At 43.2% G+C, this 25,984-nt stretch overlaps 1 protein-coding gene across 2 annotated transcripts in view; it reads left to right on the forward strand.

Moving 5' to 3' along the window:
- The first annotated feature begins 694 nt into the window (after positions 1–694).
- KDM1A (lysine demethylase 1A) overlaps positions 695–25,984 on the forward strand; it is a 40,552-nt gene continuing 15,262 nt past the window's right edge. The window contains exons 1-11 of one of the 2 annotated variants that reach the window (XM_086764837.1): positions 695–979; positions 3,585–3,750; positions 8,952–9,011; positions 12,664–12,797; positions 16,012–16,090; positions 17,081–17,173; positions 17,913–18,019; positions 19,849–19,930; positions 21,699–21,793; positions 22,811–22,953; positions 23,466–23,556. In XM_086764837.1, coding sequence (XP_086620963.1) covers positions 695–979; positions 3,585–3,750; positions 8,952–9,011; positions 12,664–12,797; positions 16,012–16,090; positions 17,081–17,173; positions 17,913–18,019; positions 19,849–19,930; positions 21,699–21,793; positions 22,811–22,953; positions 23,466–23,556 — 1,335 coding nt within the window. The remainder of the gene's footprint in view (positions 980–3,584; positions 3,751–8,951; positions 9,012–12,663; positions 12,798–16,011; positions 16,091–17,080; positions 17,174–17,912; positions 18,020–19,848; positions 19,931–21,698; positions 21,794–22,810; positions 22,954–23,465; positions 23,557–25,984) is intronic. The other variant, XM_086764839.1, reaches the window with a different exon arrangement.

Consider the following 25,984-nt stretch of genomic DNA (forward strand, 5'->3'; position numbering starts at 1 on the left):
AGGTTGATAGCTCCAGCTTCCAACTCCCTGCCTCACCAGCTTTTCCTGGTAGCGTAAGTAGAAGCTTGAGAGAGGACGTGGTGAGAGACTGACCTCGGAAGGAGGCAGAAGCAGGACTAACATCGACTGCTTTGCGGGAATAGGCACAATAGGTTCCTTTCAGCGGTCTTGGCACGTTTCAAGGACCCATTTCACAAGTTGTGCTGCGGACGTACCTAGGTCCACACAAGACTGCTGTGGCCACGGAGCTTCACGCGGTTCCTGGTCACCAGCTCCTGCCACTTTCTATCTGGGGTAGCTGTGCAGGTGGGGAAACTGATGACGGGGCGCAGGTAAACAGGCTGAGGGCGTGGCCGTGAACCACTGCGCACGTTCAGCTTGCTGAAGTGCTCTGACGGAGGCGCCGGGGAGGCCTGCAGGACACAGACCTGCTAAGGGGCTATGGGGAGCTGCGGGTCCGAGCCGCTCTCCCTGCTCCTGCCGGGCTACTCCCCCGCGGCCGCGGCCCCGCTGGGGATGGCGGGAGCGCGCCCGCCACCGGCTCTCCCGCGGCCCCGGCCCGCCTGCGCACGCGCGGCTGCCGCCAGCGCCGCAGCGGCCCGGAGGTGACGTCGGGAGGCGGGGCCGTCAGGGGGCGGGGCCGGCGGCGCGCTCGCGGCCTCTTTGTGCGGGGCGGCGCGGCGCGGCGGGGACGATGCTGGCGGGGGGGAAGAAGGCCGCGGAGGCGGCGGCGGGCGGCGAGGGTGGGCCTGAGGCGCCGGTGCCTCCGCCCGCCGCCGCGGGGGCCCTGGGTTCCTCCGCTGAGAGCGGCGGGGCTGGGGAGCGCACTCCCCGCAAGAAGGAGCCGCCGCGGGCCTCGCCCCCGGGCGGCCTGTCCGAGCCGCCGGCAGCCGGCGCCGCCGCTGCGCCCGGCGCCGAAACCACAGGCATCGCCGAGACCCCTGAGGGTCGCCGGACCAGCCGCCGCAAGCGGGCCAAAGTAGGTGCGGGGGGGCTGGGGCTACGGCCCGGCCCCGCCGGCCTGCAGGCGGGGGGGGGGCTGGCGGGCGCCGCGGCCTCGGGCGGGACGCGCTCGGGGAGGGGAAGGGGCCGGCGGGGCGCCCCCGAGCCCCCTCCCTGCCTGGAGGGCGCCGGGCTGAGCAGGCTCCCCGGCCTGACCGGGAGCGCGGGTGCGGTGCTGCCCCGGGGGGCGAGTCCTCCCCCGGGGAGAGCGCGCAGACGTGGGGGAAGCCGATGCGGATTAAGGGCTCGTATCGCCACAGCTCGCTTCTGTAAGCTCTGGGGGGCAGTTGGGCGTTTTCATAAAGGAGAGCAGCCCGCAGGAGTCCTCTGAATTTTGTAGGGCTTCCTGTTCATGTACTGAGCATTAAAACCAAAAACACTCTGGCGTTGCATTTTATGAGCTTACATGTTCATGAGCACATTGGTGTTGTTGCTGGGGATGTATGGATGCAGCTTCTCTTGAGGCTTATGTGCGTGGAACGGTGCTGGTACTGCAGGGTTGTAGGGGTGGTGGCCGCACTCAGGCCACCTTTCTTCAGCTTCCCTCAGCTGACGTTGGAGAGTTGAGCCAGCGCTGTGTTAAGGGTGAGATTTAGCAATTGAATTTGAAGCCCATAAACAGCTTCCAGTAAATTGGGTCTATGTTACTCTGAACGTCTGAGAATATTGCCTTTTTTTTTTTTGTGTGAAACTTTTTATTGGAAACGGTGTTGCAGAAGACTTTGAAGATCTTATCTTGGCTGTGCCCAAACCTGTGTGCGTTTGATACAGAAGCTGAAATTACTTGTAGGAACTCTGTTGTACTGTAGCTGTGGCATTGAACGTCTTGCTCCTCAGAGCTCTTAGGTGACAAGCCAGCTGGGCTGGTCCTTTGCAAATAGGAACTGTTGGGTAGGTCAATCTGTTGCATCTTTTAAACAGAAAGAGGGTGGATGTGGATTGGACCTAAGGAAGAAATTCTTCACTGTGAGGGTGGTGGAACGCTGGCACGGGGTGCTCAGAGAAGCTGTGGCTGCCCCGTCCCTGGAAATGTTCAAGGCCAGGTTGCCTGGTGCTGTGAGCGACCTGGTCTGGCAGAAGACATCCCTTCCTGTGGAAGGGAGGGTTGGGCCAGATGATCTTTAAAGGTCCCTTCCAACCCTCTTCAGAGGCAGCGTACCTGGGTTTTACTTGCTTTACAGTTAACGCGTAGGAATGAGCGCACGCTCTGTGGGTTGTATTTCTGTGATGTTTCTCAGCAGTGACAATACCCGTTTGCTGAGGGCGTTAATCTCTTAACACAGTCTGTCCCCGTGATCACAAGGTCACCTTACTGCATTTGTGGTGTGAGCTCAGTTGAGGAGGGTATCCAGGTTAAAATTAAACCTAGAGAAAAGCTTAGTTTTTTTATTGGACTTGATTGTTCTCTGATGGTGTGGGCTCCAGGAGGATGGGAGACTTCAGAAGGCCCTGGGGCAGAACTAGTTTGTGTTGGTTTCGGATACCTGTGGTGCTGCGCTCAGGAGTAACTGACCTCAGCGTGGGAGTTCACAAAACATCCTTGGTGGTGCAACATTTGCTCAGCAGTGTGAAAAACTGAATGTTCTGGGCAGGACGGAGTGTCAGCATTTGAAAGGTAGCAGATCATGGGGTGTGTTAGTGTTTTATTGCATTTAGGCTTTCCTGTACAAGGGCGTCTCCGTGCTGCTTTGAACTGTGCCCATTAATGACTGAACTGTGAGTGTGAAAGGTCTGTCATTCTTTTGAGAAATGCAGAGTTGCTTTTGTCATCTCATGGTAGAAGCTGACCTGAAAGATGTTGGAGGTACACTAGCTGCTTACTTTTTATTTTTTTTCCCACGGCTGTGTATTGTGAGAACTGTTCCCCCGCCCTTCCAGTAGGTAGGGAAATTCAATGGCAATACACAAAGCTTTTTTACTTTGGAAAAAAAAGCTTGGTTTATTAAACACTTCGAGATGCATCCCTTCTAGGTTATTTCTTGGGCTTTTCATGTTCCTTTAAGTTGGAGCTTAGAAAATTATCAATTTTTACTGGAAAACAGAATAATATATATATGACATTAAAGAATTTTTTTTTTTTTTTTTTGGTCTTGTGTTGAGCTGCTAGTATGGCCATCCTGGAGAGAAGGCAAATGTGATTCTCTGTACCAGGGCAAGATGAAATATTGTGTACAGTTCTGGTCACTGATGTTTGACAGATAAATCCAAGTTGGAACATATGGATTGGACACAGGCAATTTGTTATCCCTGAGTTTGACAGAGAGGTGAAGGAAGGGAAGAAAACTAGAGAGGTTAAATGATGATATAACAAAGGTACCTCAGCTGGGCTTGATACGAGTAGGAAGTTCCTACTATTGGACAGTTGGTGCTGAAGATGTTTTTTTTTAGTAGAGGTAAAAAACATGTGGAACTTGTTAAGCTGTTGAAGATTTTATAACATGGTAGCTGTAATAAGACTGTGGACAAGGTAACTCAGGCCTTTTCTTTGAGCTGTAAGTAATTTTGTTGGTTGCAGTGCTCATTGTAGTAGTGAGACTTGCAGACATCTTCGGTGTGTTTATCCTCTGTTCTGTATTTTGTAGGTGGAATACAGAGAGATGGATGAGAGTCTTGCAAACCTGTCGGAAGATGAGTATTACTCTGAAGAAGAGAGAAACGCTAAAGCTGAGAAAGAGAAAAAACTACCACCACCACCTCCACCAGCTCCTGCAGAAGAGGAGAATGAAAGCGAGCCGGAGGAGCCATCTGGTGAGTCAAGAAAGACTTCCTCCTCTGACAGTACTTACCTGTTTCACTGCCAGAAATTAAGCAGAGTCGGGTGCAGCATCATGAATCCTGTGTCTGGTTTTGATCTGATTTTAAACGATTGTTCTGCAGTCTTTTCCTTGGTGTCCCCATCTGTAGAAGGAGGGGAAAAACACAGAAGAGCAGCCTGATAAAGATAAGAGCATGCATGATCTAATTCTAACCTAAGCCAGGCATCTCATACTAGATTCTCAAGGTCCCAATTGGCTTGTCTTTGGGAGCTTATTGATCAGAATAGCTTGGCACCTAGCCGCCACGCCTGCTCCCGTACCAACATTAACGTACCCCTCTGAGGGAAGAGAGGCTAGGGTTACTGGAGGGGTTGCTGTGCAGGAGAACAGATTTAATCTACAGTGATTCCTGTGGCTTTGAACTATGGCTGTAATGTTAAATTCTGGTTGGATACTGTTTGCTTAAACTTCAGTGCGTTCTTCGTTACCTTTGGCAGATTTGTAGAGCTTCACTTTACACTGGAAGTTATTTTGGCCAGCCTTGTTCAGGAAGCAGCTTTTGAAATTTACGGTATTAGCAATACCCTATCCATTCTTTACCTCTGTTACGTTTATAGCTGCCACCATTAGTTTGGTCTGTTGTTGGTGTATCACTCTATTATCTACAAACTCATGCTTTTGCAAAGTTTAACTCTCAGAGAGATTTCATGAAAAGATGTATGTGCTGGCTGGTTTTAGGCAATAGCTGAAATCTAGTAGTTAAACTTTTGCTGGTTCTTCACTGATGTGAATAACTGTTACTCCTCAGTTCCACTGCTCTTAATTGGGTGCTTTTTGGCCGGCAGGTTTGAGAATGTAGACAGTAGCACTGACGTCAGTTTGGAGATACTTACCTTCAGTTTCAGAAAATATATTGAAAGCTACAGTTGTGTTTTTATCTCGTAGGATTTGCCCCTGTAATCTCTCTTCAGTTGCAGCTGTTGGCTTCTGGCTTGGTACAGGAATACTGTAGCTCATATGCTTGACTGAAGTATTTGCAACGATAAAAATCCTCCCTGCCCCTAGTTGTATCAAAAATGGAACCTTAGTGTGATTAAGCAAGTATCTTCAGTTTGCTATTTAATTTAGGTTAGACTTTGGGCTTAATCCTTGAGTCTTAATACACTTTTGATATTTCTCAGATGCCATTTTGTGCCTCTAAGAATGATTATTGAATCAATTTGAGGCATAATTAGTGAAGTACAGTGTTTTCATAGAACCATTAAGGTTGGAAAAGACCTCTAAGATCATCAAGTCCAACGGTCAACCCAACACCACCACACCTACTAAACCATGCCTGCACGTTTTTTTGAACACCTCCAGGGATGGTGACCCCACCACTGCCCTGGGCAGCCTGTTCCAATGTTTGACCACTCTGTCAGTAAAGAAATTTTTCCTAATATCCAATCTGAACATCCTGTGACACAACTTGAGGCCATTTCCGTTTATCCCGTGAAGGAAGAAACATGGAAGATAAGTGGTGATAGACTCATGCAGCAGTCTATTAGGCAGTTATTCTGCAAGCACTGTAATTTAGTAGTCTAAATGCAACCAATTTTATACAGGCTATGTCTAACAGCTTAGAAATAAGTAGATTTCAGGTCATCATATCCTTTCTCCATTCCTAGAAATCCTGTGATACGTGTGAAGCAGTGACGGAGGAAGGCAACACATTTTCAGTGGTCATACCACTGTAGTGGTCTTGCTGTACTTCTAAAGGCTTCTGAAACTATATGCATCGGTGGACCTCTCTGTCTTTGTCTTTATTAATGCAGATGTCAAGAGCATCAGGTCAGCTTATGCTGGCTGTTAAAGCGCATTGAAACTTCTAATTCAAATGGCTGCTAGCAGGAAGAGGCATCCTGTCCCCTCTGTATAGGAGCGATGTTTATAATTGAAGTTTTCACTCGTGTCACTTCTTTCAAGTAAAAATAGAAGTGTTCATAAATAGAACAGTAATACTAGAGCAGGACTGCATATTGAAAATTTAACAAAATACAAAAAGTTAGCTCGGGTATTGCAGTTACTTTGTTCTCATTGCAGACCTTAATAATTCCCTTTGTATGCTGAAAGCCTGCGAGAACATGGGTAACACCGTAGAGGTGTAAAGTTGGCGTGTTACAGGTTATGACCTTCTGTGTTGAAAAGCCTACTTGTGTAAACTTAAAAATGTAATAGTGACAGTAGCTGGTATGTCATTAGTCTGTCCTCACAGAGAGTTTACAGTAGAAGGAGTTTATTAGGTATCACACTTCAGGTGACTGTAAAATGCCGATCTTGTTTGAGGTGGGTTCCGCTGATGTGTTGAGCTGCGGGGAATTCCGGATGTTTTGGCTGTGCAGGTTGTTACAGTCTGGATTTGGAAGATTTGCTGCATGTTATTGCAGAGCAGTTTTAAAAGGCGTAACAGTATTTCATGATTAAGATGATGTCCTTAAAGTATCTCTCCTCTTTTTTTTTTACTTGAGAATTATTGTCTGATAGCAAAAAGTTTCCAAACTCACTTTCAGTGCTGAATGACATTTGTGTTCTTGTTTGCCAATCTCCCCTTTGAAATTAAGGAGCTTGCTGCTTTTGTTTTTCTCCTCAAAGGGCCTTTTTTGTTTACTGTCACCAAATTGAATTTTCATTTTTATAGCTTCCTGAAGATTTTCTTTAACAGCTTCTGTCTTTTTAGTTTTGTCAGTATTCTTACCTCGTGGTAGTCTTATGTTTCTAGCTGCTCTTTTCCAAAGAAGTGTGAGACTCAGTATGACCCAATTAACATCAAGTGAATAGTCAAACTTAGTGGTGCTCTGTCTCTGTCTTCCCTCTGACTTGTCTGTTTTCCTAATTAAATTCAGTACTGGCTGGTAATCGTGTGCCGCTATTCGTTATTTTAAGACAGTGGATGACTGTATGAAGTGGACCCCTTTGTAGACCTTCTTCCTGATTGCTGTTCAGCCCGTGGTCCATTGTTCTGTTGCCTTGAGCCTTTCAGCAGATTCTGCTCCTGCACACGTTGTGTTCAGCTGCAGTAATTTGATGTTCACATGGATCGGAAGTTTGCTTGCTGCTTTGTTCCTTTGCAGCTGGAAGATCACTTTCTTGCAGGGAAGGGGAGGCACTCTGCACTAGCGGGCCTTGATTCCACACTTCTGTGCTCCGACTAGATAGGGTTTAAAATTTACCTGAGCAAGCAGTAATAGTGATGCTTTTTCTTGACCGAAGATTGAAAATGATTTAGCTGTTATTAACAGAAGAGGAAAACATTGATTTATTTTTCTAAGTAAACTGAGAGCAATTTTGTCCCCTCTAGTCATGGCCAGTGTTAATTCAGGGGTGATGAATGCCACAGGCTGATGTCAGCATCTTTTTAATTTCTTAACTTGCAGAAGACACAAGTGTAACTTTTCCTACAAATTAATGGCCTGCGCTGGAGTGTAAATATTAATATTTGAGTTGTTAGTTTCTCCCAGAATGGAAGCAAGTCTTGTAATGTTCCCAGCAAAATAAAATACTTGCAGGATAGCTGAAGTGAGTAATTTTCTCTTGCTATTGTAGATACATTAGTTCATAGAATCCTGACTTTGGGACTTCTGAGGCCTGTCAAAATACATTTGTCGTGGTCTATCGTGAGTTTCTGAACATCCCTACTGGTAGGGATGTAAAAGTACTAACTATTGCTCCTCTACTGTAGCCGAGTGAAAATGTCTTTCTTGTTTCAGTTTTATTCAGTTCTATTTTATTTTGACTGTAGATGTGTAATGTTACTACAGCATTTCAGATGTTAATCCAACTTGTTGAAGTATGAAAAGGTTTGTTTCACTTCCCATGTTTTGCTTTAAGTGTTGAATTTGTAGTTCAAATGAAATTTTTTTTTCAGTTGGTCTGTTCCCCGAGAGCCTCAAATTACATTTTGGCAAAATTGTCCACCCAGACTCTAAAGAGTAATCTTAACAATTGTGTGTCCAGCCTCAGGTTCGATCTTACCTTTACCTGTTTGGAGATGACACCTGAGCGGTTGTGCTCGAGGAAGTGACCGTTACATTTGCTACCTTGATCTCCACAGTTTGTTTCAGTGGGGGTTTGGACTTTAGAAAACACCCACTTTGCTGACTATTGAAGCATTTGGTTTGAAGGAACCTTGATACAGGAGCAGCTAGCTGAACAGTCTCAGCTGTATCTGTAGTATTCCACAACTTTCTCCTCTCTGGAGGTGACAAGACTTTAGGCAAACATCTGACTGTAGAAGGATATTGCTTACGAGCTTAAACTTGCAGCTAGTGTCTCCTGTGAAGATTAGCAGCACGTGAGGTGACCTGTATTAGCTGTATTCCTGCAGACATCGCAGCGGCACTCACCTCTGTTCTAGAAATGCTCTGTTCCTGGTTGTGTAGTGGTCCTCTTTAGGACTTAAATGCAGGCTAAGGTAATGTTGAGGCTTCTTCAGATCTTTCAGATGAGTGCTTTCCCTCTCCTCGTGTTTCCAGCCCTGGATACATTGAAAGACCAATGTCTTTCAGTGCTGGGTATTGATCACGTTGCTGATCAATGGTATAGAGACGTACTTGGCTTCAAAGGTGGTCTTAGTGTGTTAGAATATTGTTGGTGTATCAAGGGCACTGAAGCCAAAATAAGTGGTCTGAGCCTTTCAAAAAAAGTTCCGTCATCAAGCTTCAGGGAAGGGTGTATGGCAAAAAAAGAAATAGCTTAAAAGTAAGAGGCTTTTCAGAATGCTTTGAACTCTACCCTTGCATATGGGGAGACTCAGGAGTACCATGGGCAAGATTATCAAATTCTTACAGTTTGAGCTCCCTAGAATCTGATGGTATCCATCCACCAGATCTTGTCAGTAAGAAATGTAATCTTGTTATTCAAATCCTAGCCGTTAATGAAGTTGATGATAAGTATTTAGCCACCAGGAATGCAACGTATTGTATATTACTTTATTTCCCATGAAGTCTGATGTAAAGCGTCCCAGTAACACAGATAACACTTTAGAAGACCACAGAGTTTGCCCTGAACCTAGGTTCCAGAAGATGGGATTCTCAGAAAATGGGTTTAGTTAGTTGGTGAAATTTAATACCTAAAACGCCAACTGCCGGGCCTTTATGTCCAGTATGGTTTAACTTATGGAGTAAGGTCCCTGAGTTCTCCTCTTTCCTTCCACAGGGCAAGCAGGAGGACTTCAAGACGACAGTTCTGGAGGGTATGGAGACGGCCAAGCATCAGGTGAGGGTGGCATTTGATGCTTGCCACTTAGTAGCAAGAGCCGCCAAGTTAGGGATTGATGCTTGCAAGCGCGCATGGGTGTGGTTGTCCAGAATTTAGCAAGAGATACAGGAGTTGTGTACTCACCTGTTAAAAAAGTGAGGGGTATTTTCAAATTTCAGTTGAAGTCTGTACCAGCCGTGGAAAAGAACGCTAACCTATGTTGAAATGCCTCAGGCCGATCTCTCATCCCTCCACTCCTCTCCATGTTTAGAGGAGTCCAAATGTGCAAAGATACTTACCTAGCCAGTTTCTGCCACCACAAATGACACAGAAAGCCCTGGGCTTCAGCATGGTAGACCTTTTTTCTAATTTACTGAAGAAACATTGCATGGAGTACCTTTTTTGCTCCTTTGTTTTTGTTTTTCTTTTGCAAGGGTTTGTGTTTGAGCTGTGTGCCAGTGGGTAGCCAGGAGATTTCTCTCTTGGGGAGATTCAGTCTGCTGCTCAGTGGACTAGATTGTGAATTGCCGTTGCCATTTGACCTAAGTACTGCTGCTAGCAATATGCACTTACTGCTTCATTCACAGAAATGGTGTCTTTACTCTGAGGTACACTTAGAGTGCTACTGAAAATCTTCCTCCAACTCTGCCACTTTCGCTCTCACTTGAGGACTGAGGATTAGGGTTTTAAGCAAAGGAGTCAAAGGCTCCAGGACCTATTCTGTACCTCCAAGTTGCTCTTTTTGAAGCAAATATAACTCCAAGATATTTGTCTGAGAGTGTATCCTTGCTATTCTAAGTAAAGGAGCCTAGTTATGCTTTGGATCTTACCCCTTGCACAGAATTTGACTATTATAGTTTGTGGGCTTTGCCTGTTTCATTTTTAGGCAGATATTGGCTGTTTGGATATGTGTTTTATGTATGAGCTGAGGGTATGCTTTAGCAATTATCTTGATTCAGCAGCCAAATAACTTTTCTTCAGAGTGTTTTTCACCTGCAGATGTTTTAGTAAGTCTTTAACTGAGCAACATCCCTCAAGATTTCTTCTGTGGGAAAGCAGATAATCAAAACGTCAGCCCCTTAGTTGCTGATGCTAAATGTCAGGAAGTAGCAAGTGTGTGTGCAAATGTGTGAGAAGAGATGAGAATCCAGTCTAGGGAGAGCCATTCCTACAGTCATTAAAGAGTTGCCTGTCCCAAGGAAAGCGTGTGTAGTTCTGAACCCGTACTCCCGTTAATATGTTGCTTTCATGAAACGCAAGCAGTAAGGGTGTGGGGATGGGGAGGATTTAGTCAGCCTGAAGTTGATTTAAGTTTGAGCTGTGTAGTTGCAAAAGTAGATTCAAGAATATTTAGTTCTTATGAGATCTTCCAGTGGTTGGGCCAAATAAAACTATATCTTTGCTAAAAACAGCTAGACTTTTTCTAAATTCTGGTGTCAAACCCTACTGTAGGTTGGTTGTGTTTTTTGGGTTTTTTTGTTTGTTGGTTTGTTTGTTTTTCTCTTCGAAATAGCAGAGCTATTCTGACAGTTTTGAAATTTGGGTATTGCCATAAAATACATGTGGCCTTAAGAAAAACAAGAACAAAAAAACCCCACCTTGGAGTTCTTTCCAAGACTGTTAGGAGCACCAATTTCTCTAGGTTCTCAATTTGAAGAAATAAATTGCAAAGATTTTCAGGAAACTGGTGAGTTGCCTTAAATCCACATCTGAGAATTTCCCGGTAGTTGATCACTGCATGGCAGTCGATGCTTTTTAGCAAATATCTGGAGAAGGCACACTTGTTTTAGCATAAGCCTGTACGAGGAAGTCAGGTTCAGCATTTCAAATCTTTAACTGGCCGTCCTCTGAAAATTGTACTGCTGAGCTTTTTGCTAACACTTGATGATCTAGAACGTTAATTAAGATTTGTTAACGTTAATGAAGCATCAGAGAATCGGTAACTTTGGATTGATTTTCGTGCGCAGTTTGCAGAGTTCGTGGTTTAGCATATGCATTCCTACGTAGGTGTTTGCAGGGTTGGTCCACTGTTAGACCGAAGGACAACAAAGAGCTGGGGGATGTTTATTACTGGAGAGGCTGAGGTTCTAGCAGAGCTGCGGGTTTCTGTTCCGTAGGCGAATATTAGTGTCTCGAGCAGCGTTGCAGGTGTGTCAACTCTTCCTGTTAATTGCATTTTAGTTTCTTGCAGTGCGCTGTAGCCTCTGTTGCTAATTTCCTCTTGTTGTAAAATTCCTGTAAATGATTATAGACAGCTTTCTTTACCTTGAGTAGTGACGTAGTTAGATCTTCTAATCTTTGCTTGTGAATTAATTTTGTTAACTTCACAGCCATTTCCTTTTTTTTTTTTTTTTTTTTTTTTTTTTTTTCCCCCCTTCACCTTTGCGATGTAAAAATGCTTGGAAGTTAAAGGTGTGTGTGATTGCACCAGAACTGAAGAGAATTCCTCTCCCCAGTACAAGGACATGTGTACCTCCGCACATGAGCGTGAAACTTTCAAACAGTTGTCTTGGTTAGTGTAACACACTGCAAGCTTATATTTTATTTGATATTTTTAATAATCTTTTGAACAATTCCAGTTTTCAGCAAGTGATCTTAATCTTACTGCATTACGTATGGGTTTTTTTCCCCTTGGGATGTATTGGCTTATATCTTTCCAGATTAAATGTCCTCTCCTCTGTCTGTCCTGATCTTAAGTCACTTCCTAGGACATACAAGATTTATGTTGTTCTTGCTGTATTTCACATCTCAGTATTTCATTTTGCTCACTGCGCCTGCAAGATTTGCTTTCTGCACTCCACTTGTGCTGTAGCACTTTATGCAGCTGTGTCTTTACTTTATGTGTAGTATAACATTCAAATGAGATTGAGGAATGTAGGGTCTGTAACTGTATTATTACTTCATTGCCAGTGTTTGGATTGTTAGAAGTACAGGTGCCTTTATAGATGAAGTCTTTGCGTAGAGAGTGTCTCCTGTCTACATTCAACGTTGGTCTTTTACATGTGGAGCATTTAAAAGGCAAAGTCAGAAATAACGTAGTTGTTGATCATAGCAGCATGTGGGGAGTGGTGCAGGAAAAGTGTAAGTAGGATTGTATTTCATTGCACTGCCTGTTGTGAATATATAAAATATGCAAAAGGAGAGGTTAAGATGGTTCCTTCTACCTTGAGGAGTTCAGTGCAAATGGAGCCTCGAGAAGCAGGTGAGAGGGATCTGTAGGCATTGTGCTTGTATGTTGTAGATCTTTTGGCTTTGAATGGGTTCCAAAATGTTTTTCATATTCTAGTAGAAACTGGAAACCACACAAATAAAGGACACCATCTAGAGCAGCTGTGTTTTATTGTTATTATATAATAGATATATGCTATATATAATATATATTACACTGATACATGCCCCTGCCCCCCTTATTTTTCAATTGTTTGTTTGTTTCCCCCTGTAGTACAGCTTTTTCATTACCCCTGAATGATACCTGTAATTCAAAGAACTGTTCACTTGGGAACTTGCATGTGTTGCAGAAATAAATAAAAGGACTAAATGAAAGCATGGCATGAAATTTGCCACCGTATCACCTCAAGGCTAGGTGCACTGGCTAGGAGGGGTAGTGTACAAATACTTACTCAGGAGTTCCTTTTGCAGTGCCTGTAGACAACTTGTCTTTTTATTGTAGGTGTGGAGGGTGCAGCTTTCCAGAGTAGACTTCCACATGACCGTATGACATCTCAAGAAGCTGCCTGCTTCCCTGATATAATCAGTGGGCCACAGCAGACTCAGAAGGTGTTTCTGTACATCAGGAACCGCACCGTAAGTTTACCGTAAAAGTATTGATGAAAAAGGGGTAGAACAGTTGTGTACCTTGCAAAGACTTTTTGGCAGTTACCATGTCTAACAGTTGGTAGATTTTGGGGGTTTTGAGATGGTGGAGTTTCATTTCTGGCATCCTGTCATGCTCTGAGTTGCTAAGGAAGGTGTTATTCAGTTCTTGATTGAGGCAATGCTGTGACGCAGCATAAAGAATCTGCAGTGTGTTTATGATATCCAAAACACAGTCGTAACAACCATCAAACCTACGTGATTCATCTAATGCAACTTTTTAAAAGTAAGCAAACAGAAAGCTGGTGCAAATGTTCTGTTACTTTATCTCAGCTTAAAGAAGTCTCTGTGGAATGCTTAATATTCAATCAAAAGCATTGTTGCTTGGAGTAAGGCAAACCTCTCAGCTTTTATTTTTTTTTACTTTGCTTAGCATTCAGTTGCTGTAATACTGAGACATCAAGGCAGTCATGTGCCTCAGAACACAGCACTTCCTTTGCCGGCTTTGATTTCATGAAAGCAATTGTAACATTGAAAAAATGAAACTATTCTTCTGAATGCTTGTAGTGTTTCTGCCCAATTCAAAACTTCCATGCAGCTTGTTCATTCACTTGAGTTCAGGCAAGCGTGCCTGAAGTTTAGACCTTAATAAAGCTTAAACAATAGTATTGTGTTTTGCAGATGATACTTTTAAATTGTGACAATGCTTCTAGGTTACTCAGCACACAAATAGAGTTCAGGGCTTTCGCCTGTACTGAGAAAAGAGGGTTTTAGAAAACGTGTAAGAAAAACTAACAGTAGGAAAGAAAGAAGTATTTTGAAAATTCCTTTGTTACCCTAGTTGAGAGAGAAAACACCTTATGCACCATTCAGTTTTTTTTTTCCACAGACTTAAGGTGATCAAGGGACATCACAGTGTATTAACCATGGGAGCACCCAATGCTGAGTAACTTGAAATTTATGCATGGTGGGCATCTTCATGCTGAGTGTGACTTTTGCTATGCCTGTGAAATCTCCCTCAAATTAACCTAAGTTGCAACTCTCTTGGAGGTCATGAGATGCATAAAAACAGACCAAGGCAAGCCAAAACATTTGAAAAACAGTTTGCTCAAAATATAGTGAGTAATCCTTTTACAAACACATTAGAAGCAGAAGAACCTTCCACTGAAACTACTGAATGACTGGGATTTGAGGAATTCTTGGAAGGGATGTTTGCAGGGCTGCACTAGAAAAGCTGCATTGGTGGTCTTTGGTCCCTGTTCCCTGTGAAGGAACTTAGAGAAGTTCCTAAGCAGGAATCCACTTCCGAGGAAGATAGGAGGGACAGGAGAGGTTATAAAACAGCAGATGAAGCAAATTGTAATGTAAACGCAGTGCTCAGCAGAGCTCAGGAAGAGCTGTGAAGTGCAGTGTGCATCCTCTTACTTACAGGTGACACAATACCAAAGGATTTGAAAATATTGAAAAGGGCATGAACACCCAGAGTTCCCGGAGGTTAGAGAAGTTAGACAGTAGGTTTGGTGTTTCCAGTTTGCCTGGTAACAAAAGGCATTAGGAATTGAACAAGTGACCTGTTAAGTAAAAACATATTTTGGAAGGCTCACAGCAGCTTTTATGAAGGGCAGTCATCCTTTACATTCCGTCTGAGTTCTTTGAAGGACTCGTGAGAAAGTAACACAGGAGATCCACTTCTTGCGATCTTCTACGTGAATCCCCTCACTCTTCCCTAAAAACCCCAACCAGCCAATGGGAAAAAGCGCAAAACAGTAAAAGCTCTTGCTAAATTACTAAATTTGACTAAAGCAGATCATGAAAATTTACAAAGCAGAATGCAGGATGAATGGTCTGTTGTGGCAGTGCAGGGCAGTTGTGGTTTGAAGCCTTTAAAATATTTAAGGGCTGCACTGTTCTGTGTATTTGTAGAGGGTCTAAAAATCAGAGTTTGTAAAGAAATGGTCATTTGCTGCACATATTAAATTACTTTAGTAAAACAAGGACTGCAAAAACTACAAAAGATGAAGCCTCATAAGAGTAACTGGTTGATAAAATGGCAGATGAAATTAATTTTAAATAAAAGTAAACTAATGTGAATAATGGAAGTAATTGTATGTATAGATACATAGAGATTTACAGATATAAAAATACAGGTTATGCGCGTTGTACTCTGCCAGCTGAAAATGGAATCTTAGCATTACAGTACGTAGTACTATGAAATAGTTCCAAAATCAGAAATTATCAGAAAGAACATTGTGAAAAATTACTTGGAAAAGGAATAGAAGAAAGTACTATGCTAAAGATGAAATTGGCCTCAAATAATCCTCTAAATTATATGGAAATTCTTTCTAAATCTTACCTATTCATTATACTTGTATGAGTTGCACTTTAATTTGGTGTCTGTAAGAAGCTGTGAAGTTCAGTAGTGCAATTCTGGAGAAATAGCAAAATAAATGACTCATTCTGGAATGTAGAATGGTGTGGAGATGCTATGTATTACCTAGATCTAGACACTGAACAGTAAAATATTATTTATTTGCTATTGCCATCCATGCCATGAAGTAGGAGTCCTGCTGGGAAAGCTTTTTTCCTAGCATGAAGTGACGTAATTAGTATTTCACGGGCAGCTCTTCCTGCTTGGTTTTTGAACTGTCCTCTAAATGTTCTTTCTTGTGTATACGTGACCAGTGTAGTCCATAGTAGTGTTTTAATCAGCGAAGATGAATCAGATGATTAAAGGTCTGAAATAAATAAACCTCATAAGATGACGTACTTCTGTAGCTTTTACAAAAATAATACAAAATTTGATGCTGAAAAGTCAGGTGCTGGCTGATGTTGCATACCCAGTTAAGATACCACACGTACCGCGCTGGCCACGCGGGTGGACGGAAGGCTGTACGTATAAGCATTCTGGCACTTCCATCTTGTAGCTTTTGCTCTTTCAGCGTATGTTTTCTTCTGTGTGTGATTAGGAGATTGCTAACTTGATGAATTTCCACTAGCTTGAAGTGGTGTAGGAGGTTAAAACGAACTGTACTGCACCTTAAAGAACACTGACAGGCGAAGTTCGGTTCGGCGCTTGGATAGCACTGCCAAAGTTGAACTCGTCAGAGGGTTCATCTCCTGACAGTGTTTGGCAACAAACGCACGTGGAAAACACCTCTCCTGTGTTGCTCAATATAATGTGTCCTCTTGTTTGTTTAAATAACAGCTGCAGCTCTGGTTGGATAACCCAAAGATTCAGTTGACGTTTGAGGCAACTATCCAGCAATTAGAAGCTCCTTATAATAGTAAGTGAAATCTTTCACTGCCAAAACCATATTGTACGTGTCATTGCTATTCTTTTTCACTATTAGTTGGGGAAAAGCTGCTGAGAATCAAGAGAGAACTTCAGATGGGTTCTGTTGCTAGTGGAAGCTCCATGAGTGTTTGTGTACAGAATGGGATATTGGAATATGCTCGTGTTTCAGGTTTGTCGGAGTTGATTTATCTGGTAAAGAATGATATCCCTAGCAGAATTCAAAAAAGCTGGTAAGAAGGTGGGTTGTTCCAGAAGTTTCCTGCAAGTGAATTCACCTGCAGCTTTTCAGGTTTGCTATACTCCATGCTGGTTTGCAGCTGTGAGATTTTCGTAATCGTAAGGTTCTGAGAGGCATTAAAAAGTTGCTTAAGATGTGAACAGAGAGGCCATGATGAAAGAAGGGAGTAAAAGAGTGAAGAGTTACTGCTTGCAAATGTAGGCCATTCCACCCTTCTCAAAAAATATCCAAATGAACTGAAAAAGGATGGAGGCAAGAGTAATTAAATAAGAAAATAATACTGAACTGAATGCAGATACACTGACAAATATTGCAGAATAGTGAATTACTGTGTTTCTCAAATAAAAACGAGAATTCAGTGTTCCAGTAATGTGTTGGCTTAATACTGGCAAATCACCTTACGCTTCTGTGCGAAGATCTCCAGATTTCTGCAGTCAATTTCAGACAAGGTGTTCTTCCACACCGAATAAACAGAAGCGTTTAATGTCCTGTACAGCTTTTCAGGCAGCGTACAAAACTGCAGCGTATCATGGAAAACAGCTTGTAGTTTCCAGAAAGCTTTGACCTCAGCCTTCTTCAAGAAGACGGATTCTTCAGTGGGGCAGCTGAGGGTGCAGAAAGGGATGTGTTCAGTGTGACTTTGCTGGGTTGCTACTGTGCTGCATTTGCTTGTGAATATGTTTGAAGTACATATGTGCTGCCAAAGGTACAGAATAATTCTAAAACATTACCGTTTTTTAGGTGATACAGTGCTCGTTCACAGGGTACACAGCTATCTGGAGCGGCACGGTCTAATCAACTTTGGTATCTACAAAAGAGTGAAGCCCCTTCCAAGTAAGAAACTCAAAAATTATTTCGAATTGGGGTTTTGTTTTATTGTTCTGTGATTTATTAGGACAGATTTTTGAGTACTTCTTTTAGGATTGTGATGCTGAGAAAATAAAAAAAAAGACTGGAAAGCTATCATGGTTTTTATTTTGGCATGGAGAAGCCATGTATTTAAGTAAATCACTTTTATGTTTGCAAATCTTCTGTAGATAATTTTGTGACTGTCACTGTTTAATGAGTTATCCTTGTTCCTCATTTGAATAACAAAAGACAGAAACACGGTACTGTGCTTACATCTGCGATGTGCTTATGGAATGCTTGAATTTTGCAGCTGCTGAACTTGTCTGTTCTTTTTAGGTTTTATTCTTCTGGGGCAGAAAGAAATGAAACTGATACTTTGTGCCACCATAAATAATAACAATCAGTTTCTTCAAACAGCTGTCCCTCAGAAGTGTTTTTCCTCCCGTTTTCTTCCTTGTCACAGATGTGCTACTGCTTTATTTTTCTTGTAGCTGTCTCATTAGGAAAAATTGTGAAGTGTTTTACTGTTACCGTATTATGTATGTAATTACTTCAATTTTCTTTTTGGGGCTATTTGTTTTGTTAAAGAGTTTGTTCTGTCAGAACTACTGATGACAAGGAAGCTTCTTTGTTTTTGATATTTCTTAAATGAGACTTCAACATGACCGCTTATGATGTAGTAATGTATGTATAGAGCCTGTAGCTTATTTTTCCCTTTCTTTAGCCAAGAAGACCGGAAAGGTGATCATTATCGGTTCTGGAGTCTCTGGGTTGGCAGCAGCTCGCCAGTTGCAGAGTTTTGGGATGGATGTCACAGTTCTGGAAGCCAGGGTATGAATCTCTATGCTACTTTACTTCTGTATGGAAACTTAACCAGTAACCACGCTCAGTACTGGTACAGGGCTAAGTATCCCAGCGGCGTGCCCGAGATGGATAAGTGTCTGAGTAGTTACAGGCTGCCGGGGTGTGTTGGTGAGAACTAAACCCATCTCACTAGGAAACAAGCGTATCTGTTCTTGCTGGCGGTTGGGTGATGCTTTCTCGGGGTGGGCTGCATAGTCAGGTGCCAGTGTCATGTGCTTTTACACCGGTAACAGGCTGGAATCTTCTTCCTTTCACGATTAGGAACTGATTTTTCGCTGGACAGCCGAATGCAAGTCTGTATTTCAAGAACTTGCCCATTAAATAGAACAATTGTTTGGAATTGCCATACAGCTTTGGGCGGGATTTTTTCCTTGCACCTACTCAGGCTCCATTAGTTCTCCCTTGTTTATTGCTGTGTGCTTAGCGTAGGCTTTAAAGCTGTATGAAGCTACATTTTGTGGTGCATGTTTTTCTAATTATTTTTCCAGTAATAAGGTATTCTTTTATATCCAGCCCTAAGAAGAATCTCTTAAAAAAAAAAATAAAAAGTTGAAGGGTTTTTTCATATGATCTGATCAGTTGAGAACAGCTTGATACTCACTTCAATTAAACAAATCCATTGATGAGTTAAATTGGGATTTGTGTTATGTTTTACTTCCTGGCTTCATTTTGTTAGTATGTTTGCTTCTGAGACTCTTCTAGCACAGATTAAAATAATCTGGTTAAGTTTTTTATTAGAGTCACATTTCAGGCTCTTAATTTTGCTAGCTGCTGCTCTTTTTTTTTTTTTTTTAATTTTTTTTTTTTTTAAGCTGGAACAAAGAGATCTGTGTTGTAACCTGGGTTTTTTTTCTATGCATCTTTGTTATAAGCAATACATAGATCTGGCAAGAGGCTGTTTTAAAATAATGCACGATGTTTTTCAGTTATTTTTTTCCTAGACTGCTGCATCTCTTCTTGAGTAGTATTTTTTTAAGGCTGTCTGGTGTTTTCTCACGTTACGATTTCAGTAATTCGGGTGGTAGTTTCTTTCCATTCATTTATTTTCTATAACTTCTAGACTATTAGTTGACGTGCTTCTGAATCGATGTTTTAATTGCTAAAAATCAAACTTTACGTTTTTATATGAATTGATAGCTCTTGAGGATCTTTGCCCAATTGTGATTGGTATTCCTCTCTGATATTGTCCTGCTAGCTGGACGGAGGATAGGGAAAGGTGCTTTTCCCCCCCCCTTGTTAAGTTTAAAGTGCTAGGAAAATAAGTGTCATCTTTAAGTCAGTAGTATGTGGCAAGAACCAAATGCTTTTTTTTCCTGCTTCTAAAAGAAGTTGTTGATTCACGGTTGTCTTCTTGATTGATAGCTGGTTTGATAGTTTTCTCAAGCACAGCTCAATCAGTTTCCTATATAGCTGTTGGATTTTGTGGTAGGAAGTGGAGGAGAAATCTAGTACATAACTTAATCTATCTGTGGACAATGAAGGGATAGGTTTTAGAATCACAGTAGATCCTACTGTAGATATAGTTAAATCTGTCCAAATCAGGTTAGGTGTGTATTTTCTTTTTTGTTTTTGTTTTTTGGTTTTTTTAATGCAACTTGAACATTTTATTACTTAAGCAAATTATATGAGATCAGCTGTTCATTTGCAGAGGTTCTTGGAAAAGTATGCGTTACATTTATTGAACTTTTGGGTAAGAGAATACTTATGCCATGTTCTGTAGGAGTTTCAGTGATGATATTTAAGTGAGATGTATTGCGGAATGTTACCGGAGGTTTAATATATTGTGCTTTTAAAAGGACCGAGTAGGAGGAAGAGTTGCTACCTTTCGCAAAGGGAACTATGTTGCTGATCTAGGAGCAATGGTGGTGACAGGACTTGGTGAGTTTTTCAAAATATAAAGGAGGGAGGAGGTAAATTGTGGGATGAGATATTACAAACCTGAAATGTTATGCCATTTCCTTTCATGGCCAAAATAATTGGGTATTTTTAGCTATTAAGAAGTAGGTGTTCCAGTTCAGCCTCTTTGGCCGTTAGCATTTTGCATCAGTGAATCTTCAGAAGAGATGGCAGCCTGCACTAGAAGCTGGGATTTTTGGTGGTGCCATAGCTTGTTGGTCGCTGAAGTCATGCAGGTGCTTGTCACGTCATCGAACTGTTGTAGATCCATTCTTTTACATTTTGCTCCTGCGTGGTGGAATTCTTTGCTCTTTCCTTGGCATCCTGTCCTTCTGTGCATCTGTTCCTTTGCCCAGTTCCTTTAAGGTGGTATCTACACGGGGTTCACTACCCTTGCTGAGCAAATCTTTCTAAAGCTGCTTTACCCAGCGGCCAGTGGCACCTGAGCTCGGGTCTGTGGACTGGAATTTCTTTGTAACTCTCTTAGTTGTTCCGTTGGATCTTCCAAAGTATAAGCTGAAATTGAACACGGAGAAGTAGGAATGTAGTGAGGGATTAGTTGAGTGCCTAAGAGCAAATAAATAGCCAAAATATAAGATGGGAGAGACCCCAAAGAGGTAGAATTATGTTTTTTCATTTACCAGGAAAAAAAGGAAGGAGGGGGAATGAAGAACAGAGCCTTTCTAAAGAGAAAGTGCTTCTTAAAGTCGGAATTAAAACCCCAAAAGTCCTTTCCCTAAGTGATTTCAAAAATATTTGTAAAAATAATGGCAAACAAGTAATATTTCTTCTTATTTAGTACTGGTTTATGGATGGCATCAGTTATTAGCAATAGTTTCTCTGCGAAGAAGATGGGCGTGTATTTAGTATGGAATGCCCTTCAGTAGTGCAGTGAAATAATAAAATATTGTAAAAGCTATAATAAAACTTAACTGAGTTTTACTGACTGCCAAAACTTAGTGTCTGTCTTATGGTTAGTCTTTATTAAATTGCATACATAAACTGCTTCCAGGCAAAAAGTATTGAAGTTGCGCAGTCCTGGTAAAACAACTTTAAAGTTGCCTACTGAAAGCCTGTAATAGTTTTATATTTAATTAGTCATGGATGTTTCCTTTCCAAAATAATCTACCCTTTGCCTTGAATGAGGCATGCGCATGCTATGGAGAAAAGAAGATTCCTGTGATGAAGGCAGTGGTTTGAAGGGCATCCTTCATATTTCTGAATCTTGAAGAGAAATGAGGAGGGAAGACTACTGAAGTGGTTCAGCTTGTGGTTCAAGAAGGTGGAAGACTGAAGTTAAGGAATCTTTTCTGGTTTTGTTAGTAAACTGTGGAAGAAGTAAAATTTTTAGTAGGTTGTTGAACTTGAAACATGAACTTACTGAGACTTACTTCAAAACTCTGTTCTGCTTGTTCAGTCACCTCTCTCTAAAAACAGGAAGGTATTAGGGTGGCTGAACTTCCCCCTCTATTTTGAACTAAGGCTCTGGCTTTGATTGGATTGCAGAATCAGAGAATATTGGGAAGCTAGATCTGAAAAACTTTTCCCAAAGTTAATTTTGTGGAGGGAGCCTGTGTTACCTCACGTCTATGCCGTTTCTCATTTGTCTGTTCTTTTTCTTTCCTCTGCTGTACTTAACAGACAGGCTTTGATGTTTAGTGATTCTGAATAGCTTTAACTGTGGAATTTTTATTTAATTGCAGACAAACTTTGCAGGAGTACTCTGTTAACTCTACAAAATGTTTTCCAGGAGGAAATCCCATGGCGGTGGTCAGCAAACAAGTGAATATGGAATTGGCTAAGATCAAACAAAAATGTCCACTTTATGAAGCAAATGGGCAAGCTGTAAGTCTGATACTATTTCTTTTTAAAAGGTTCATGAAAACAGTATCTCAGGTTTATTTGCTACCAGGCTATTGGTATAGCAGGAGATAGCTGCCAGGAAGAGGGAGAGGAGTGATGAAAGTGTGTCCCCAGTGGCTCTGGAGAGCAACTTCTGCTGAGGACGCTTACCAAGTTCTGGCCCACAGAGATAGGACTCCTACATAAGCCAGAAGCTGCAGCAGCATCCTGTTCACCCCCAGGGTCTTCAGAATCACTTATCCATGGATTGACTGTAAGGAAGTATCATAGAAATGAAGTCATTTAGATTCTGCCTTTTCGTTTCCAGCGCTTCCTTCTTCATGATTAAAAAAAAAAATTAAAAGTGCACAGTAGTATGTACCCACGCTATTAAAGTTACTGTCTGTTTACTTCACTGAGCTATGCCACACCTTTTAAAGCCTTGTGATTGCTTAGAGCCATCCTGCCATCAGAGTGCTCTTTTCTTTTTGGCAAGCTTCTGGAGCTTTGATGAACACACCTTCCGATAAGGAAATCTTCACGTGACCGTAGATCGGTTTACTTTCCTTGTGCAAGAGAAGTTGGTTGTCATCGTGATTTGCCAGCTCTTGCAGTGTTGCATAGACCTTGGTGTCTGACCGTTTGAGAGCGCTAAGGGTATTAAATTTCTTTGTACAAGGGCTGTTCTCAGCTACTTTTTTTGTTGTACTCTTGAAGTGTTAGTCTAGTTTAGAGCATGTGATAGCTTTCTTTTGAGCACTGGTCTAAGAATTTATTGGCACCCTGCCTTTCTCATTCTTCTGAATTGGGGAGTGTTGGCATTTTGAAGTTGGTACAAGGTTGTGAATTTAGACTGCACTACAGAATGTGATCTGTGTCATTGCTTTGGTTTCGTTTAAAATTTTCTCTGAACTACTTGAGTGTCTTGTCTCTGAAATTTTGAGCTTTGGTGGCCTATATGTTTTCTCTTTCATTTATGAACAGGTGGTTAAGAAGTAAGTTTGTTCTTTTGACTCCTAGGTTCCAAAAGAAAAAGATGAAATGGTGGAGCAAGAATTTAATCGTCTCCTGGAAGCCACCTCCTATCTCAGTCATCAGCTGGATTTTAACGTTCTCAATAATAAGCCTGTCTCCCTAGGTCAGGCTCTGGAGGTTGTCATACAGTAAGTGACTTCTCTCTTCATGGTAGATATTCCTATTTTGTGGAGGATTTTCCAAAAGAGACGTGAAACAGTAGTGATGCTCCCAGGGTAAGCATTACCCGCCTCATACAGCTGTTTGGTCTCTGCTGAGTTCTCACTTGTGTATGTGTTTCTTCTTTATCGAAGCAGAAGATGCCAAGGATGGTTAAAGGAGCAAAAGTCTTTTCTTGAAAGCTTCCTGAAAATCACTGCTACAGTAACTGATAGTGGATAATTGACTTGGCACTTGAAAGCTAATGGCATTTGTAATGTGTATTTTATCATGGTAGCTAACCTCAGAGTCCCATTTTAGCTAGTCACGTATCTCTTATTTACAGAAACTTGTCTTAATTTTCTAATTACCATGTGAGTATTTACTAAAATATTCTATGGTGTGTTTTTATTGCATTACACTCATTAGATTGCGATAATGAGTTTTCTCAGTAACTCCAGGATTTCATGCTGAACTGCCTCTTGCTTCTCACCTTTTCCAGATTGCAGGAGAAGCATGTGAAGGATGAGCAGATTGAACACTGGAAAAAAATCGTGAAAACACAGGAGGAATTGAAAGATCTTCTTAACAAGGTCAGATGATGATGTTTAGAGCAAGACGATAGCACTGTGTTTCTCGGAATGTGCCAAAGTGTACAAAAACTTAGAATCATAGAATCACAGAATCATTAGGGCTGGAAGGGACCGTTAAAGTCCACCTAGTCCAACCCTCCTGCCAGGAGCAGGGACATCTCCAACCAGATCAGGTTGCTCAGAGCCCCGGCCAACCTGGCCTGGAATGTTTCCAGGGATGGGGCATGCACCGCCTCTCTGGGCAACCTGGGACAGTGTCCTATCACACTCAGTGTAAACATTTTTTTCCTTATGTCCAGTCTGAATCTGTCACTTCTATTTTGAAACCATTCCCCCTCGTCCTGTCACACCAGGCCCTGCTGAAGAGTCTCTCCCCACCTTTCCTGCAGCCCCTTTTGGGCACTGGGAGCCGCTCTCAGGTCTCCCCGGAGCCTCCTCTTCTCCAGGCTGAACAGCCCCAGCTCTCTCAGCCTGGCCTCACAGCAGAGCTGCTCCAGCCCTCTCATCATCTGCGTGCCCTCCTCTGGACCCTCTCCAACAGCTCCATGTCCTTCTGATGCTGGGGGCTCCAGAGCTGGATGCAGTGCTGCAGGTGGGGTCTCACCAGAGCGGAGCAGAGGCGCAGAATCCCCTCCCTCGACCTGCTGCCACGCTGCTGGGGGTGCAGCCCAGGTTGCCGTTGGCTTTCTGGGCTGCAAGCGCACATTGCCAGCTCATGTTGAGCTTCTCATCCACCATCACTGCCAAGTCCTTCTCCTCAGGGCTGGTCTCGATCCATTCTCCGCCCAGCCTGGATTTGTGCCTGGGATTGCCCTAACCCAGGTGCAGGACCCTGCACTTGGCCTGGTTGAACTCCATGATGTTTGCACGGGCCGACCTCTGCCGTCTGTCCAGGTCCCTCTGGATGACATCCCTCCCTTCCAGCGTGTCGACAGCACCACACAGCTTGGTGTCATGGGCAAACTTGCTGAGGGTGCACTCTAGCCCACTGTCCATGTCGCCAACAAAGATGTTGAACAGGGCCGGGCCCAACACAGACTCCTGAGGGACACCACTTGTGACCGGTCTCCACTTGGACATTGAGCCCTTGACCACCACTCTCTGAGTGCGGCCATGCAGCCAACTCCTTATCCACCGAGTGGTCCGTCCATCACACCCATGTCTCTCTAGTTTAGAGAGAAGGATGTTGTGCAGGACAGTGTCAAAAGCTTTGCACAAGTCCAGGTAGATGATGTCAGTTGCATGTGACTTGTCCACCGATGCTGTCACCCTGTCATAGAAGGCCACCAAATTGGTCAAGCACGATCTGCCCTTGGTGAAGCCATGTTGGCTGTCACCAGTCACCTCCTTGCTCTCCATGTGCCTTAGCATGGTTTCCAGGAGAATCTGCTCCATGACCTTGCCAGGCACAGAGGTGAGGCTGACCGGCCTGGAGTTGCCCAGGTCTTCCTTGTTCCCCTTTTATAAATGGAGGTTATGTTTCCCCTCTTCCCGTCATTGGGGACCTCACCAGACCACCACAGTGTCTCAAATATGGTGGCCAGCGGCTTGGCAACTTTATTCGCCATTTCCCTCAGGACCCACAGGTGCATCTCATTGGGTCCCATGGACTTGTGCACCTTCAGGTTCCTCAGATGTTCCTAAACCTGCTCTTCGAGTACAGTGGGCAGTTCTTCATCCTCCCAGTCCCTGCTCTTGCCTTCCACAAGTTGGCTGGCATGACTAGAGCCCTTATTGGTGAAGACTGAGGCAAAAAAGTCATTGAGCACCTCAGCCTTCTCCATGTCCCAGGTAACCAGAGCACGCGTTTCCTTCTGGAGAGGGTCTGCATTCTCCCCGGACTTCCTTTTGTCCCCGCCTTACGTGTAGAACTTCTCTTATTGCCATTGACGTCCCTGGTCAGATTCAATTCCGTCAGGGCTTTAGCCTTCCTTACCCGATCCCTGGCCTCTCGCACAACCTCTCTGTCGCCCTCCCAGGCTACCTGTCCATCCTTCCACCCTCTGTAGGCTTCTGTCTTTGTTTTCAGTTGGTCCAGGAGCTCCTTGCTCATCCACTCAGGCCTCCTGGCATTTTTGCCTGACTTGCTCTTCATTGGGATGCATGGCTCCTGAGCTTGGCTCCTTGAATATTGACCAACTTTCCTGGCCCCCTTTTCCTTCCAGGGCTGCATCCCGTGGCACTTTTCCCATCAGATCCCTGAAGAGCCAAAGTCCAGGGTGGAGAGCAGAGAGCTTGCTGTGCAGCCTCCTCGCTGCCCCGAGGGTCTTGAACTCCACCATCTCATGGTCACTGCAGCCAAGGCTGCCCTTGAACTCCATGTCTTCCACCAGCCCTTCCCTGTTGGTGAGAACGAGGTCCAGCATGGCACCCCTCCTCGTTGGCTCCTCTATCGCCTGCAGGCGGAAGTTGTCATCCACGCACTCCA

The sequence above is a fragment of the Chlamydotis macqueenii genome, chromosome 22, assembly GCF_036417535.1.
Source record: "Chlamydotis macqueenii isolate bChlMac1 chromosome 22, bChlMac1.mat, whole genome shotgun sequence".
Taxonomy (NCBI): domain Eukaryota; kingdom Metazoa; phylum Chordata; class Aves; order Otidiformes; family Otididae; genus Chlamydotis; species Chlamydotis macqueenii.